Genomic DNA, 17,500 nt, shown 5'->3' on the forward strand with positions numbered 1-17,500 from the left:
ACAAGTGGTTGGCATCTGGAAGGGTATCAAGCTGTAAAAACCATGCCAAAACTGTCCTCGCCTGTGCTGGTGCCACGTAAAAAGCATTCAGTCCACTCTGCTGAGTGGTTGGTGTTAGGAAGGGAATCTAATCGTAAAAAACCATGCCAAAACAGACACAGTAGCCTGCTGTAGTCTTCTACCTGGCCAGCTCCTGTCAAACCATCCAATCCATGCCAGCATGGAAGATGGACATTAAATGATAGTGATTCAATCAATCAAATTTATTACATTATTTAATATATCTGTTTCCAGTTATTTTTTCTTTGTTTTTTTCTTAATGAAAATCATTACTTGTCAAGAGTAAGGGAAAGAAAGAAATCAAACATACTCAAATATTGCTATAAGGCCTTCACTTGGTGAGGTCTTCCGGCCAGACAACAGAGCTTGCAACCGACTAACACTCTGAGTAGCAGTTGATATAGGCGTGATGTTGGGATCTTTCTCTTTCAGATAGCGCCGCCCTGTCAAAGGGGTTGGTGGTGCAAGACTTCGTGTCTGCAGAAGAAAAAATAATGAATTTAACAAGAGAGAACAGTAACTAGAAATGATAATAAATAAGATGAAACATCAAATCAAAACCAGTTTAGCCAATGAGCTAATAATACAATCACTGACAAATAACATTTATCCCACATAAAACAAGGGAGCTTCTACACCAGTGTTTCTTGACCATTTTGTACCTATGGGCCCTTTGATTCCTATTTTACTTGGGTGGACCCTCTTAGCCATTTGATCTTTTAAAAAATCCCATTATATTTTTGGAACTTAATATTTTTAAGAATAGCATTAAAAAAATTGTCAAGATATTTGGTGTATTGAAGAAGTATATGCAATTTATTGCACATAAATTTTAATAAAACAAATCTTATATGGATTGAGAACTACTGTTTTACACAGTCAATCAATCTGCTAGAATAGCAGCTAAATCTCAAATCACATCCTAGAAACCTCAAAAAAAAAATGGGACAGTCAAGGCTAGAATGCTTTTGATCATAGGCTTGTGCAATCATGATTAACACAAGGCTAAGCAACACCCTATCATTCATCAGTCAGTAAGAGCACTTGAACATAATCCAACAACCTGCTTAATATGAAACCAATGAGAGCCTATACATGGCTGCTAAACCACCAGAAATAGCAACCAAGTCAGCCTCAAATTACATACTAATTATCTTCATCATTTTCTCACACTCATTTTTCCATTCTTGCATGGATTGAATAGTTCTTTTCCATCATAGAATTTCACTACTTGCTACTATCCTTTACCATCTCGTTAGTGAAATTCAGTGTCCTGAGATCAGCCCTCACCACTTCTTTTGATGACTTCCTCTACTGCAGGTCTTTCTATTTGGAAGATTTTGCTGGTACTTATATAACTAACTGTTAACATCTATGCACATCATGTCTGTCACAGCATATTCTTTCTTGGATACTAGAGTTGATTCCTCTTGTACCCAGTTTTTCTCTCAGTTCATTTGTGCTCCATCATCTGCTCACACTAACATCACACATGCAGCATTATTTCTTTCCAGCCTTTCACATCTTCCATGTATAATATTTGCATTGTATTACAATGCAATATTACACTTCATCAATAAGCATCATACTTTTTGTTCTTTGCTTTGAAGAAGAGAACCATTTGTGTGTTGCAGGTAGATATAATAGCTCTCTGAACTTTACCCACCCCATTCTTACTCTGGCTGCTATGCTTTCAGAAAACTCACCTTTATTGCTAATTAGGTTACCCAAGAGAGTAGAAGCTATCAACTAATACTCGAGAGCTTTCTGGGTAACTGAAGGAATTAATTTCATTAGACCTCTTACTGCTAACTACTCCTGTGCATCCACTAAATACAAAGTCCTTTGTGATTTTTCTGCACCTCTTGTGTACTATTGGTTTTACAGTAGGTAAACTGTATGGAATCCATAACTATTCTGTTTACACATGCTGTGCATGGTCATTCCTCAGATGACAGTAGTCCTTCTTCCTAACTAAACATTTCTTATTTAAGGCCTGTTTATTCTAAGCTTTGCCTCCACATTTGGTATTTCTTTAATTCTTCAACAGAATCAGTCATGAAGTGTTGGTCATTAGTATACAGAAGATCCTATAGTCAGCTGGTCTTAAACACTTTTGTAAGGCCTGAGAAACTGTAATAAACTGGAGAGGGTCAAGAGGGAACCTACTTGCATCCTAAATTTCTTACTGAACTCATTACAAACATTGACCAACTGAATAGCAACCACCAAACTACAGAGCACAGCACCCTGTCGGACTTGCTCCTTGACTTGCTACACAACACCCTGTAGTGACTTGCTCTCAGCTTGTCTCCTGAGAAAGAGAGACAAGTGGTATCCTGCCTTAGCACAAACCCATACCTTAAGTACTAAGGCTATCACTTAACTAGTTTTTCATACAGTAGTCACCCTTGGGAAATTTTCCAATGCTAAAATAGCAGTCTGATGTTCTATGCCCATAGAGTTTAGTATAACATGCACAATCATTACACAATCCTCTTTCCAAACTATGTTGTTCTAATGCCAACTTCCAGTCATAAAGTTGCTACAAGTTACTTATACATTCCTTGTTACCACCTTTCTACAGAAATACAATGCCTTTGCTTCAATTAATACTTAAAATAAATAAGAATTTAGCAAGATAACTTTGTCGTTGTTACTAAGCTGGTGTTTGGAACATAAATGAGCATGATAAAATTTAGACAGAAGGTTTTGACTTACACAATTTTAAAGTAAGAGTATATATCATAGAATCAGGAGCTGTTCCAGCAGGCTGGTATCAAACGATTTAAATTAGCCTCATTCTCTTCTGAGTTTACATTTTTATTATCTCTCTCATTTTGTCATTTTATTCTTTTAATTATCTATATTCTGAACCCATTCTCATGTTACATGGTTTTCTAATTTAAGGTTTCAACCATTCATTGCTTCATTAAGCAGCAACGAATGGTTCATAACATAGCTTTTTCTTTTGATTTTGTGAGGATTGGTGTTAGATATCCTTCCAAAAATAGATTCCATGATGCAAGAATCAATGAATCTAGTATCCCTCCAAAAATAGATTCCATAATGATGCAAGAATCAATGATTCTAGCTTTAACAAAACATCAGTCATAATCAATAATCATTCAATCACTCAAAAAGTTGTCATTCAAATCCCATAAATAAATAATTCTTATAAACACTCACTTCATCCAAATGTTGGTGAATACTTCGATCCATTGGAATTCCATCTGAAAAATCCGATTGATTTCTAGGAGTTCCAATCTCTTCAGTGGCGTAATTTTCCAAGAATATCGTTTCATCAAAATCTCCTACTCTTAAGACATATTCCCCATAAGCACGGTTGATTGCTTTACTGTAATGAAAGTAGAAAACTCACTGAAACGACCTTTCTTAAATTGGAAAAAAAAAAAGATGGGGGGGGGGGGCTTATTAAGAGATGAAATTATGTCATTTTTAAAAAATTAAATCTGGAAACAAGAAATCTTCCCTAGTATTGCAAAATATATTTTCAACTGAACAAATTATATATTTAGAAATACAAATGCTTTCCTTCCATGTAACAGCATCTCACACCCACACCCTTACTTTCTTTTTACCCCCACACTGGAGCCCATTCCCAATCCTTACTTCAGTGGCTCACCCCCACCACAGACATACACCAACATCTCATACCTCACAAACCTACTTCACTATACTTTTGCCCTTGCAGACCTCTACACACATACACATATTTCACAAAAACTAGACACACACATGCTCACTAATACCCAACCTTATACCCATCTCAAAATTTCGGACAAATCCTATATATGCAACACACCCCCTGATATTCTCAACTCCCAACAAGATTTCACATTCTCATATCTTCTTAACCACTTTCACTCTTTCTCATACACTTCCTATGCTATTCTTCTGATGAAGGACTAACATCTCAAATGTTAAGGCTCTCTTTTCTCTTTCTTTTAAACATTAAAATAAGCTATAACTATATATATATATATATATATATATATATATACACATATATACATACAGCTAGGGAATACAAAAAGGGACAACAAAACATCCAGATAGACGATACAAAGAAGAAAACAAGGACGGGTCATTCGAAGTTTTCTTTCCTCAGTCAAGCACCTATATATATATATATATATATATATATATATATAAAAACACATACATATATGTATACACACTCACGTATGTGTATGTGTATATATATATATATAAATATATATATATCATCGTTTAACATCAGTTTCTGTCTATCAAATTTCATGTCTTTCGTCAGCCCTTCTCAAGTGCTTAAGGTACTGTACAGAGAGACTGACCAAAACCATATGCTTGCATATAGAAAACATATAAAACATAAAAACTAAACTTACAAATTAGCTTCAAAGTTTCCAGTGTCCAACACACCGGCTAAGTTACTTTCGTTGCCCCTTAATATCTGGAAAAGAAAACAAAAACACAATGGAAAAACTTTAAGAATAATTTTTATAGAATATAAAGTAAACTTCAGTATATTACTTGTACTTTCTAACATAGGTATAAGTTCATGAAATTTTATGGGAAAAAAGCAGTCAATTATATTGACAACCAACACTTCACTAGTACATATTTTATTGATCCTAGAAAAACAAAAAAGACTAAGTTAGCCCTGGTGAGATTTGAACTCGGAACATAAAGAGATTTAATTAATACTGCAAGGCAGTTTTACAATGATTTCAATGTTAGAAATCATCATTATTTTAACGTCAGTTTTTCTATGTTTGCATGGGTTAGATGGGGCTTTATTGAGGCAGATTTTCTACAGCCAAATGTCCTTTTTATTATGAACCTTTACCAGTTTTCAAGCAAGGTAATATTACTCCCTAGCAAGACATGTTTTTGCAGAATAATGGAGATGAATAACATTCATTTACAGGTTTACACAATGCCAAGACAAGGAGACACAAACACACACTCACATATTTATACACACACACACACATGTATACACATATGTGCATGTATAAGTGTGTGTGGATGTGTGGATATGTGTGTGTGTATGTATTATAAATATGATAGGCTTCTTTCAGTTTCCTTCTGCCCACAAGGCTTTAGTCAATCTGGGGTTATAGTAGAAGACACTCGTCCAAGGTCCCATGCAGACCAGTGCTTTAAATATGTTTTATTTAATTTTATGTTTTTTAGCCCCAGGTCAAGCCTGATCAAGTATACCTTTGATCACAGACAGTGTAGCGACAGTGTAGCACCATGGGCAAGTGTCTTCTAATATAGCCCCAGGCCAAACAAAGTTTTGTGAGTGGATTTGGTAGATGGAAACTGTAAAAAGCCTGTTGATATGAATGTATACAAAATACCTTGTCCATGAATTTGGCAGATAGAAACAATATGGGGGCACATTGTGTGCATATATATGTGTGTGTGTGTGTGTGTGTATCTATTTGTGCATGCCTTTGTCATCCCCCACCAATGCTTGACAACCAGTGTTAGCTTGTTTATGTCACCATAACTTGGCTGTTCAGCAAAGCAAACTGATAGAATAAGTACATAAATACTGGGGTTGATTTGTTTGATTAAAACCCTTCAAGGCAGTACCCCAGCATGGCTGTAAGTATCTGTTTTGCAAGGTTCTCGATGTGAAGCCATGTGTTGAGGAGGTCACAGGATGTGCGACGAAAGAGCTTTGACAAGGAAACTAAAATAATAATAATAATAAAGCTGAAGTGAAGACAAGATACAGTAATACCTCACTTTACGAGGACCTGCTTTATGAGACACCAGCTTTACGGGTTGTTTTTTATAATGGGTGCAGAAGTGGCTGTGTGGTAAGTAGCTTGCTTACCAACCACATGGTTCCAGGTTCAGTCCCACTGTGTGGCACTTTTGGCAAGCGTCTTCTACTATAGCCTCGGGCCGACCAAAGCCTTGTGAGCAGATTTGGTAGACGGAAACTGAAAGAAGCCCGTCGTATATATGTATATATATATATGTATGTGTGTGTGTGTGTGTGTATATGTTTGTGTGTCTGTGTTTGTCCCCTCAACATCACTTGACAACCGATGCTGGTGTGTTTATGTCCCCATAACTTAGCAGCTCAGCAAAAGAGACCAATAAAATAAGTACTAGGCTTCCAAAGAATAAGTCCTGGGGCCAATTTGCTCGACTAAAGGCAGTGCTCCAGTATGACCACAGTCAAATGACTGAAATAAGGTTAAACAGCCATTTTGTGTGTGTGTATGGCAATGTCGGAACATGTGACAACACTGGTTCAGTTCTGATGTGTCTACACAGCAACGGAGTAAAATGACAGCATAAAATTTCATTGCTCCTATGTGAAATTGCTCTGCTTTATGAGTTCTTTTTGCTTTACAAGCACGATCTTCAGGAACAAATTAACTCGTATATTGAGGCATTAGCAAAATATGGACATCAGCAAGCATAACCATATTAGAAAGTGCATTACATATGCATGCATGTGTTTGTTCATGTGCACGTAAATGTGTTCGTGTGGATGTATTTTGTTTGTTCCTTCTCGAGTCATGCCTGGCTCATAAGGGCCGGTTTCCCGGTTTATTAGCGTATAGGTTCCTCACTTGAACGGGACACCAGTCTGTCACAGGTGAGCTGCTAGATGCAGGAGAGAAGAGTGAGAGAAAGTTGTGGTGAAAGAGACAGCAGAAGTTCACCATTACCTTCTGATGGATCCGCGTGGAGCTTAGGTGTTTCGCTCATAAACACACACATCGCCCGGTCTAAGATTTGAACCCACGATCCCTCGACCGTGAGTCCACTGCTCTAACCACTAACCCATGTATACATCTTAATGAGTAGGTGAGCATGTTTGTATGAATATCTGTGAGTACAAACATGTATCTATACAAGTATGTGTTGATTGGATATTTGGGGAAAAATCAAAAGAAGGAAACAAGCAGCTTACGGGCTCCCTGAACATTTGCTTCGAATGGGGTTTCCTGAAAAGTTCTTTCAAATAGGGTTTCCAGTGATGTTCTTTAATTGTCTTAGCATCAACAACAAGTCCATTGTGTTTCTCACAAAGAAGTTTTATGATACACGGAGCTTCAGACGGAGGCTTCCAGTCTTTGTTATGGAAATTCTCAGGAAGTCCTAAATTATTTAAAACGAAACAAGAAAAAGAAAATGACATTTAATTACTTCTGTTTCATTATTATAGGAAATGCTGTACATGAGAAAGGAACTTACCAGTTTTGCATATTTATTTATTTTTTATTGTGTGGGGAAAGAGCAAACTAAAATTAGTGTTGTCACTGAGTCAATGAATGTTTGACCTACTAGAAATAGCAGCCATCCCCCAAATATTCTCTGCTGCTTTTGAAAAGAAAAATAAGGATTGATGGATTGGATAATGAAATCCTGGATATACAAAAAGACAGGATAATCTTATGGGGGTTGAATCATCTTTGATCACAAATAGAGCTGACCTGGGGTTAAACAACCGCAATGCTAACAACAGCAAACAACTAAATTTTGAGATGAATCATCATCATCATTGTTAATATTATTAGTATTCTTAAGGTGGCAAGCTGGTAGAATCAGCATGCTGGAAAAAATGTTTAGCAGCATTTCATCCTACTTTACATTCTGAGTTCAAATTCCACTGAAGTCAACGATGCCTTTTATCCTTTCAGGGTCAATCACATCAGTGTCACTTGAGCACTGGGCTCAATATAATCAAACAGCCTCCTTCCACAGAATTTCAGACCTTGTGCCTCTAATACAAAAGTTATTATTATTATTATTATTACAACAGCAAGCCGGCAGAATTTTTAGCATGTTTGACAAATTGCTTAGTTGCATTTCTTCTGGCTTGATACATTCTGAGTTCAAATACAGCCAAGGTTATCTTTGCATTTCATGCTTTTGGCAACAAAATAAAGCGCCAGTCAAATATTGGGGTGAAGGTAATAGACTTTCTCTCTTCCCCTCGAAATGACTGTGTACCAAAATTTGAATGTATTATTATAACTGAAGGGAAAAAAAAACATGTCTTTTTAAATATTTTCTTAAGGACCTTTTTTTAGAACATTCTGGGTTGTCATTTCCAGACATCTTCAATCTTATTGTGTTTTACATACAATCAAAAATGACTTTCTTATTTCTTTACTGCCCACAGGGGGCTACACACGGAGGGGACAAACAAGGACAGACAAAGGTATTAAGTCGATAACATCGACCCCAGTGTGTAACTGGTACTTATTTAATCGACCCCGAAAGGATGAAAGGCAAAGTCGACCTCAGCGGAATTTGAACTCAGAACATAGCGGCAGACAAAATACGATTTCTTTACTACCCACAAGGGGCTAAACACAGAGGGGGCAAACAAGGACAGACAAACGGATTAAGTCGATTACATCAACCCCAGTGCGTAACTGGTACTTAATTTATCGACCCCGAAAGGATGAAAGGCAAAGTCGACCTCGGCAGACAAAATACTGTTAAGCATTCTGCCCGGCGTGCTAACAATTCTGCCAGCTCGCCACCTTAAATGACTTTCTGTCAGAAAAGTCCAATGAATGTGAGAGCACAGAAAAGAAACACAAAGAGAAAAAGAAATTTAACTACATAAAAAATCCACAGAGAAAAAATTACTCTTTATCAGATAGCAGCAACTAATGTCACTTATCTGTTAAAGAGTCATCTCAAACATCTGCAGCTATATAAGAAACAAGAACAACAATGCATACATGCACACACACACACATTTTGCCAAATGAAAAAACAGTGAAAAGATATTGATTTCTTTTAAGCCAACACTACCAATAACAAAGATACTGAATATGAACCATCTGGCCAAGAAAAATAAACTCTGTATGGTAGTTATTTTTTTTAACTAAGAAAAGTACATCATTGCCAGAATTCTTTGCCCACAAGTAACAGAGACAAGAGGAAAGTTGTCTATTTCTAGAATGCCAAAATACAGCACAGGTTTCTTCGTGCCCTCAATAGAACAATTATAGGTGGTTAAGGTGTAGTGTAAAAGAAACAAAATGCCAAGATACACATGTTTGAGCATACTACAAACTGAAAATTACAAAATGGCAAACAGAATTACCTTTTTGATGGGGGGAAACTAAAAATAAAAGGACCTTAGAAAATGCTTTAACTCTTTAGCATTCAAATTATTCTGTGAAATGTAATGCTTATTTATTCACATTGTTTTGAATTAATCATGCATTGCCTTGTAGCTTTGAGATTTCAATGCTGTAATCTCTATATATATAAAGCTGAAGTTGTCTGTGTATGGCAGGTTTGGTAGCCTTCAACTAACACTATCTCCTCCGAGACCCTGTGGCGCAAGTTGACCAAAATTGAGAGTATGATAGAAGAAGGCTTGCTCTTCCTTCCTTAGTAGAAAAAATTCATATCAGGCCATGTTAACACCTAAGATTATTTACATCAAAAAGGTGCTTTTTTCCTATGAAAATCCCTATTTTTTACGATTTTTTGACTGCTGTGTCACCATTTTTCGGTGTATTTCAACCAGAAAAATGTTCACTTAAAGAGAATAACAAGCTACATAATGCAAAAATTTTACTTTTCAAAAATTCCAATTCTAAAGGGTCAAAACAAACCCGAGCAACGCCGGGCGATACTGCTAGTTATTTAATATTTAGAATGACATTATAGGATAGATGGCAGAGGCCAGATCTGGCCAGTTTGAACATAAAACAGGTAGAATATTATGGTTGGTTATTGCCTGTTTGAATGCTTATGGAATCATATGGCTAGTTTTTAAAAGTAAGGAAGCAAATCAGTGCATACATATATATATATATATATATATATATATATATATATATATATATATGGATTAACACAATATGAGGCCTACAGCCAAAGATATCAGATATGACTAAACCTTGCTTGTTGTCACACTTTTGCAGCACAATACAAACAGGTGATGCATGCCAAGGAAATGACATACAGTCAGGTGGCATCTCAATGCATATACAACCCCTGAATAACAAAGAGCTGAGCCATATCAAATATATGAAATGAAGGGCCATAAGACTAGTGTGCTGGCCAGAAAGCTTAGTTGCTATACACATGACAGGATTGTTTGAAAGCTTTCTGCCCTGAAAAACTCAAAAAGTGGAGAAAGGGAGAGCAACAGAGCCAGCAGCAACAAGATAATCTAGAGCAGGGGTTCTCAACTGGGGTCCATATAAGACTTTCTTGTTAAAATCTATGTACAATAAATTGCTTATACTTCTATAATACACAAAATATTTCAGCATTTTTTCTATACAATTCCTAATAATTTTTAATTATAAAGATACAGTAAGATTTTTTTATACACTCCTATAAGCATAGGAGTGGCTGTATGGTAAGTAGCTTGTTTACCAACAACATGGTTCCAGGTTCAGTCCCACTGCGTGGGACCTTGGGCAAGTGTCTTCTACTATAGCCTTGGGTCGACCAAAGCCTTGTGAGTGGATTTGGTAGACAGAAACTGAAAGAAGCCCATCGTATATATGTATATATATATATATGCGTGTGTATGTATATGTTTGTGTGTTTGTCCCCCCAACATCACTTGACAACCGATGCTGGTGTGTTTACATCGCCGTGACTTAGCAGTTCTGCAAAAGAGACAGATAAAATAAGTACTAGTCTTACAAAGAATAAGTCCTGGGGTCGATTTGCTCAACTAAAGGTGGTGCTCTAGCATGGCCACAGTCAAATGACTGAAACAAGTGAAAGAGTATCAAAAGACTACATCCTGTGGAGTAAAATAGAGATCAGAGGGGTCCATAAACAAAAAAAACGGTTGAGAACCACCAATGTAGAGGTTACTGTTAACAGAATACCACCAGTTACAGCTCAGAAGGTGGATGGAAGCTTTGCTCCATCTTTAATCCTAGAAGCCCTTTCCATCAAGTAGCTCCACCCTAACATCTTGAGATAACGAGATGGAAGAGAACAATGAACAGGAAGTAGAAAATTGCTAAGGATGGTAGAAAACAAAAAGAAGATAGATAAAAGACCTCCCGCAAAAGAAGAATGGACTTGCATGGAAGGTGACTAAAAACATCCAAGGAAAAACCCAGCCTCATCACTTTCACAAGATCATGCTTTCACAGTGCTTCATATGGAAAAAGTACTGATGAGAAACTCAGGGGAAATTTAAGAGATGGGCTCCAATTATGTGAAGCATGCAGAAGATAAACTGCAATGAAAACCATTCTTGAGTGCAACACAGGGCTTTATCAAAATCGCAACAGAGACATTGATTATTGGCACTTTTGAGACAGTACCTGGGGGAGGGGGAGATGATCAGAGTTGTGGGGGGGAAGCCCTGATCTGTCCCAGGAGGCTGTATGTTTTCCTTAAATTATATCACTTCATCTGTGTATATATGCATGTGTATGTGACTGTCTGTATGTGTGTGTGTGTATACACACATTAATTTTGTGTAATTAATCAAAACCATCTTAATATCACAACATGTGTAATGTTTCCAGCTCTTCTCTCATTTTTATATAACCCCGTTTTGTTTAATCCCACGCATTTTTTAACACCTTCTTGGACATTTATTGTATTAATTATTTCTTTACTACCCACAAGGGGTTAAACACAGAGGGGACAAACAAGAACAGACAAACGGATTAAGTCGATTACATCGACCCCAGTGCGTAACTGGTACTTAATTTATCGACCCCAAAAGGATGAAAGGCAAATTCTACCTCAGTGGAATTTGAACTCAGAACTTAGAACGTAATGGCTATGCATTTCGCCTGGCATGCTAACAATTCTGCCAGCTACAATCAAACTGACAAAGCCAAATCATTTTCTATTTCTCACTTCAAGAATTAAATAATTTAAACTAGTTTGTCCTAGACAAACTAGTTAACATTAATTTCTAACTTTTGAGCAAAGGCACAAATTTCTGTGAAGAGGCTATATTCAATTAAATCATGGTATTAGCTTTCATCAATTCCTGAAAAGTGAAAAACGTAAAATTTTTCACCTTTCAGGAATTGATGAAAGTTGGTTGAAACTCAGAATGGAAGCACAAAGCACAATCCTGCAAATCCAATCCATTAAGATTACATTAGTCAAATAAATAAATAACCCCCACCAGACTTACCTGCAAAACTGTGGTTAAGAATATCTTTACGTCCAGCAATCAAGGCATTTGCATAACACCAATCAATGCAGCACAGCAATAAATGATAAGAGTTAACCAGGTCATCACTGATTGCTGGAAAATGGCCTGTAAAAAAGTAAAGAAGAGTTTGAACAGCTAACCAAGATAACACCAAAATTCTTGGGGACACACACATGTATGTATATATATATATATGTGTGTGTATGAATATATAAATGTTTGTTTTTATGTTCAGTTATAAACAATTCTACATTAATCTGACAGGATACTCTATACTTTTGTACAGTACAAATTTATTGCTCTTAAAAACAAGAATATTGTTGACAGTGACTTTGAAGCTTCAGCCAGCTAAGCCGTCATCAGACTCTGTGTGCGTGTGTGTGTGTGTGTACACACAAGCGATAAGATTCTTTCAATTTCCATCTACAAAATCCACTCGCAAGGTTCTGGTTGACCCAGGGTTATAGATGAAAACATGCCCACGGTGCCATTCTATGGGACTGAACCCAAAACAACATGGCTGGGAAGCAGCCTACACTTACATAAAAGATAAAAGGCTATCAAGACAGAACTAAATACTTGAAGGAAACCACAAAGAGAATGTTCCTTTATAATCAGACACACCACTAGAGTTGATTTTCAACTAGAGTTTATTTTGTGGATAAAATAAATACTAGTAATGTGTTACTAACATCTCAGTAATGTTTCAGTTGATTCAAGTGACTACACCATTTCCCTAAAAACTTTGCAGTCTTGTGCCAGAGAGACAAAAAAAAAAAAAAATGAAAAAGCCATTTCACATGATTTTTACTAACACTGAAACATTTTAACTTCCTATTTCCTTTTCCTCCAAAAAAGGATTCATGCTTCATTAATGTCGTTCCTTTGTTCTTTCTTTTTTCCTTCCTGGAAGTTGGTATATTTACTGTTCATTTCTAATACTTTATGCTGTTTTTCAACCTTGCTGAATTTTCAATCCCACAAGAGTTTCCAATTTTCTGCTCTAAAACCATGGGGTTACACTTCCATTTAATGGTATAAGTTTAGGCAATACTTGTTAATTGTACACCACATTCAGTGACACTTTTGTTGATTGAGCCATAAATATGTGTTTCACTACCAAGTAAAAAACAGTATTTGTAATCAGATCAGATATAAACTTTCAACTCTTCAAGCCAACTCCTAATGTAGCTGTATATTATGTTCATATTTTGTACCCATATTCAATGACTGACTGGAAATATTCACTCAGCTTATCTTTCAACCCTCAACCCTCGTTTAAAAACCAAAAATAATATATCTGAAAATTAACAATTGTTGACATTGAACAAACTGAAAACTTACCTTTGACCTGTACAAACATTGTCCAACAGAAAGAAAATAATTCTGTCACAGAACAGGGCATTTTACTGAAACAAAAAGAGAAAAGAAATCTACATAAATTCAAGAGACAGATGCAAACAGAAATATACTAGATCTAACACATGTATTACAATACTTACAAATCAGAAACAGATTGATGTTTATAATTAGCCCTACTGTTGGTTTCACTTGAAGAAGCTTTCACTATGTCATTCATGTTCCTTATTTAACAACCCCTCAAAGATTGCTACACCACTTGGTTTCACTATTGCCAACAACAAGTACATCATTGTCATCTTGAACATATTTCAACATCTTCATTCCTATGAATGCTCTTCATTATGATTCAGAACATGCCAAACATCTAATCTTCATAGAGCAGAACCTCAGTCAACCTCCTACACAAAGTCAGATAATTTCAACGCCTTGCTTCTGGATATCATTACTAGCTACTCATAACAATTTCTTAGTTTGGTTCAAGTCAATTTAATAATGCCCAGTATTTTACTGGTATTTAATTTATCAGCCCTAGAGAGATGAAAGGTAAAAATCAGCCCCTATGGGATATGAACTCACAACATAATTGTCTCAAATTTTACCACAAAGTCAACAATTTTAGTGGGAAGGATAAAGCCAACAACATCAACTCCGACTTTGCCTTTCATCCTTTCGGGGTCGATAAATTAAGTACCATTTACGCACTGGGGTCGATGTAATCGACTTAATACCTATGTCTGTCCCTGTTTGTCCCCTCTCTGTTTAGCCCCTTGTGGGTAATAAAGAAATAGGTACTTTATGTTATTGACCCTAATAGAATGATAGGCAAGTTGACCTCTCCAGTATTTGAACTCAGAACACAAAGAACCAGAAGAAATGCCACTAAGCATTTTGTCCAACACACCAATGATTCTGCTGGCTCACCATCTTGAACTCAAGGAGTATAGAGATGTAACAAATACCACTAGACAATTGTACAATCCTCCCTCTCTATATTATAAGTATCACCTTGCGCTTTTCAAAAGTTTTGCTTAACAGAAAGATCATAGAAATTGCAAATCTCTTCTTTTTACTTGTTCTTGGTTTCAGGTCCGTACTATCCCTAGCCAATTCATTAATTGCTATTTTATATGAAATGGATAAATTCCTCAATGGAGAAGGCAATGGTGGTCTTCATATCACAACTAACAATCCATTACATTTTCCAATAAGTATAAAACCAATCCACCTGTCAATATTAAAGTTCCTTGTACTAATAAGTATGGTGACCATTAAAATCTGCTAAGATGACAAAATCGCTACCATCTATTCTCAAGGCAGTTGCATAAGAGCCTCATAAAAACTGATTCTTTTGCTCAGACACCAACCTTTATATTTGGGACCTAAAATTTAGAGAGGTTGTTCACATTGCTTATTATTATCAGTCGGAGTTTAATCATTGTATCATCTGATCTAGCTCCCTCATTTATCCCAGATGCCCATTTTTCTGCAAAAATATACTTAGACAAGAGAGTCTCTACATCAGTCATTGGTAAACTGCAGCCCATGAGACTTTCTGAATAACATGTCTAATGAAAAGTTACCTTGAATTTTTTTAGTGCAGCCTGCCTGATGATGCAACCCTCTTCTCAAAAAAAAAAAAAAGTACCCCATGCCTGCTCTACATGGTCATTTGACCAAATAAATGCAGCAGCCAAATCTATCTCAAATTACACCTTAATGTTTTGAAAAAGGATGAATATACCTAGCTGTATGCTTATACATTCATATTTACACCCATTTCTCTATCCTAGCATAGGTTAGACAAATATATTATAGAGGTATTGTTTTACAGTTGGATGCTCTTCCTGTCACTAACCCTTGCCAGTTTTTCAAATAAGGAATCATATTTAACATGTCTTTGGAGGAACAAAATAAGTAGATGATTCATCAACAGAAGTGACAACACTACTCACAGCAAGCAGCTTCTATAGGGCCCAAACGTAAACACAGACATATATATATATATATATATATATATATATGCGCACACACAATAGACTTCTTTAAGTTTCTGTCTACCAAGTTCCCTTAAAAGGCTTAAGTTGACCCAGGGCTATAGTAGAAAACTCAGACCCAAAGTGCTGCATAATGAAACTGAACCCAAAATGTGGTTGGGAAGTAATACATAAACAAAAAGATGGGATGATAATGGCTGGATTATCTTTAACCATGAGTCTGATCAGAGCTGAACAACAACAACAACTTCAGAAATAACCGAAACATTATTCAAAGAAATATCATTTTTGAAAGAAGTAAAAATGCAATCATATAAATAATGAAAGAATTTACCGTTGTTTCCTGCTACGGTTATACCGTGGTTGGACTGAGGCACTGTTGAAAACATCATAGAATATTGGCCGGTACTTTTTGAAAGTCACTGTAGATACTGAAAAGTTCCTCTCAAGACGTTCAATCTTATCTCTGAAATCTTGAGGCAAACTTGCCATGTTCAACCATTTCTTCATTTTGCTGAAGAAGTGAATCAAGCTGGAAATAAAATTTTTAAAAATTAATCCTTTAGCAGTTAAACTGATCAAATCTGGTCCAAATATTCCACTTGTTTTAAGTTCAAACAGGCTAGATCTAGCTTCTCACGCTTCTCCTACAAGGTCGTTCTAAAAATATACAATCACATCAGCAAAATCTCAAAACTACAAGATAAAGCAGTGGTTCCCAAAGTGGAAAAAATGGGGTGATAATGAGGTGACCAAAATGGGGCAATGGATATAAAAGAAAAAAACAAAATAAAGGGTTAATAAGATTAAGTTTGATTTGTGAAATACTGTTGATTTGAAAGTGTTGCAAAAAATGGTCTATGTCTGTGATGGTGAATAGGGGGAGGGGGCACTAGGAATATGGCTTCAGAACCAAGGGGACAGCAGCCTGTAAAAGATGGGGAACCACTGAGATAATGCAAGATTAATTCAAAACATTGTGAATAAGAAAGCATTACATATGACAGAGTAATCTGAATGCAAAAGAGTTAGAAAAATAAAACTTTTTCAATGTCAGGAGTGAATGACAACCATAAATAAACCAGATTTAAATCCTTGCTTACCTACGGCAGCTATACAAGAAGGTTTTATTCTTTTTCTTGTTTCAGCTATTTAGTCGAAGAAATCGACCCCTAGACTTATCCTTTGTAAACCTGGTACTTCTATCGGTCTCTTTTGCTGAACTGCTATGTATATATATATATATATATATATATATACAACAGGCTTCTTTCAGTTTCCGTCTACCAAATCCACTCACAAGGCTTTGGTCAGTCCAAGACTATAGTAAAGGACACTTGCCACAGGTGTAATGCTGTGGGACTGAACCCAGAACCATGTCGTTGGGAAGCAAGCTTCTTACCACACAGCTACACCTGCATAAAATTTGTGTAAGATGGAACGACAAAGCAAAAATCTCAGCTCCAATACTTCGATGTATGTATAAAGGCAAATTTTAGGAGCACACCAAGAATTACTTGGGACAACGAGAGAACCTCAACATAATTTTGCTTAATCTGCACGAAATAGCACCCAATCTCACTCAACACACATCCTACTGCCTTGAAAAGGCAAGATATATTGAACAGGAGTAGAAGCTCTATAGGTAGGGGTTAACCATTTATGTGCATACCTGAGCAAGGCTTTTCTTTCTCCTTTTTCTTTTTGTAAAAGCCTAACACTTTCCTATACATGAAAATCTCCCACCTTTCCACACCATTACTTTAGGGCCAATACAGCTTAGCACCAGTGTCATCACAAGTGATGACATCTATCAACACACTGTGTCTGTCTATCTGGTTAACATCTACACACTGTGTCTGTCTATCCAGTAAACATCTACACACTGTGTCTCTATCCAGTAAACATCTACACACTG

The 17,500-nt window shown here is 36.3% G+C and overlaps 1 protein-coding gene across 3 annotated transcripts in view; it reads right to left on the minus strand.

Moving 5' to 3' along the window:
- LOC115210305 (retinoblastoma-like protein 1) overlaps window positions 1-17,500 on the minus strand; it is an 88,552-nt gene that overhangs the window by 49,521 nt on the left and 21,531 nt on the right. For all 3 annotated transcript variants that reach the window (XR_004998818.1, XM_036502304.1, XM_036502305.1), the window contains exons 3-9: window positions 15,917-16,114; window positions 13,571-13,635; window positions 12,206-12,331; window positions 7,013-7,200; window positions 4,452-4,516; window positions 3,250-3,418; window positions 371-537 (exon numbers count right to left, since the gene is read on the minus strand). Coding sequence is in view for 2 of the 3 variants with exons in the window: in XM_036502304.1 (XP_036358197.1) it covers window positions 371-537; window positions 3,250-3,418; window positions 4,452-4,516; window positions 7,013-7,200; window positions 12,206-12,331; window positions 13,571-13,635; window positions 15,917-16,114 (978 nt within the window). In the remaining variant the exon portion in view is untranslated. The remainder of the gene's footprint in view (window positions 1-370; window positions 538-3,249; window positions 3,419-4,451; window positions 4,517-7,012; window positions 7,201-12,205; window positions 12,332-13,570; window positions 13,636-15,916; window positions 16,115-17,500) is intronic.

Source organism: Octopus sinensis, linkage group LG4 (assembly GCF_006345805.1).
Source record: "Octopus sinensis linkage group LG4, ASM634580v1, whole genome shotgun sequence".
Classification (NCBI taxonomy): domain Eukaryota; kingdom Metazoa; phylum Mollusca; class Cephalopoda; order Octopoda; family Octopodidae; genus Octopus; species Octopus sinensis.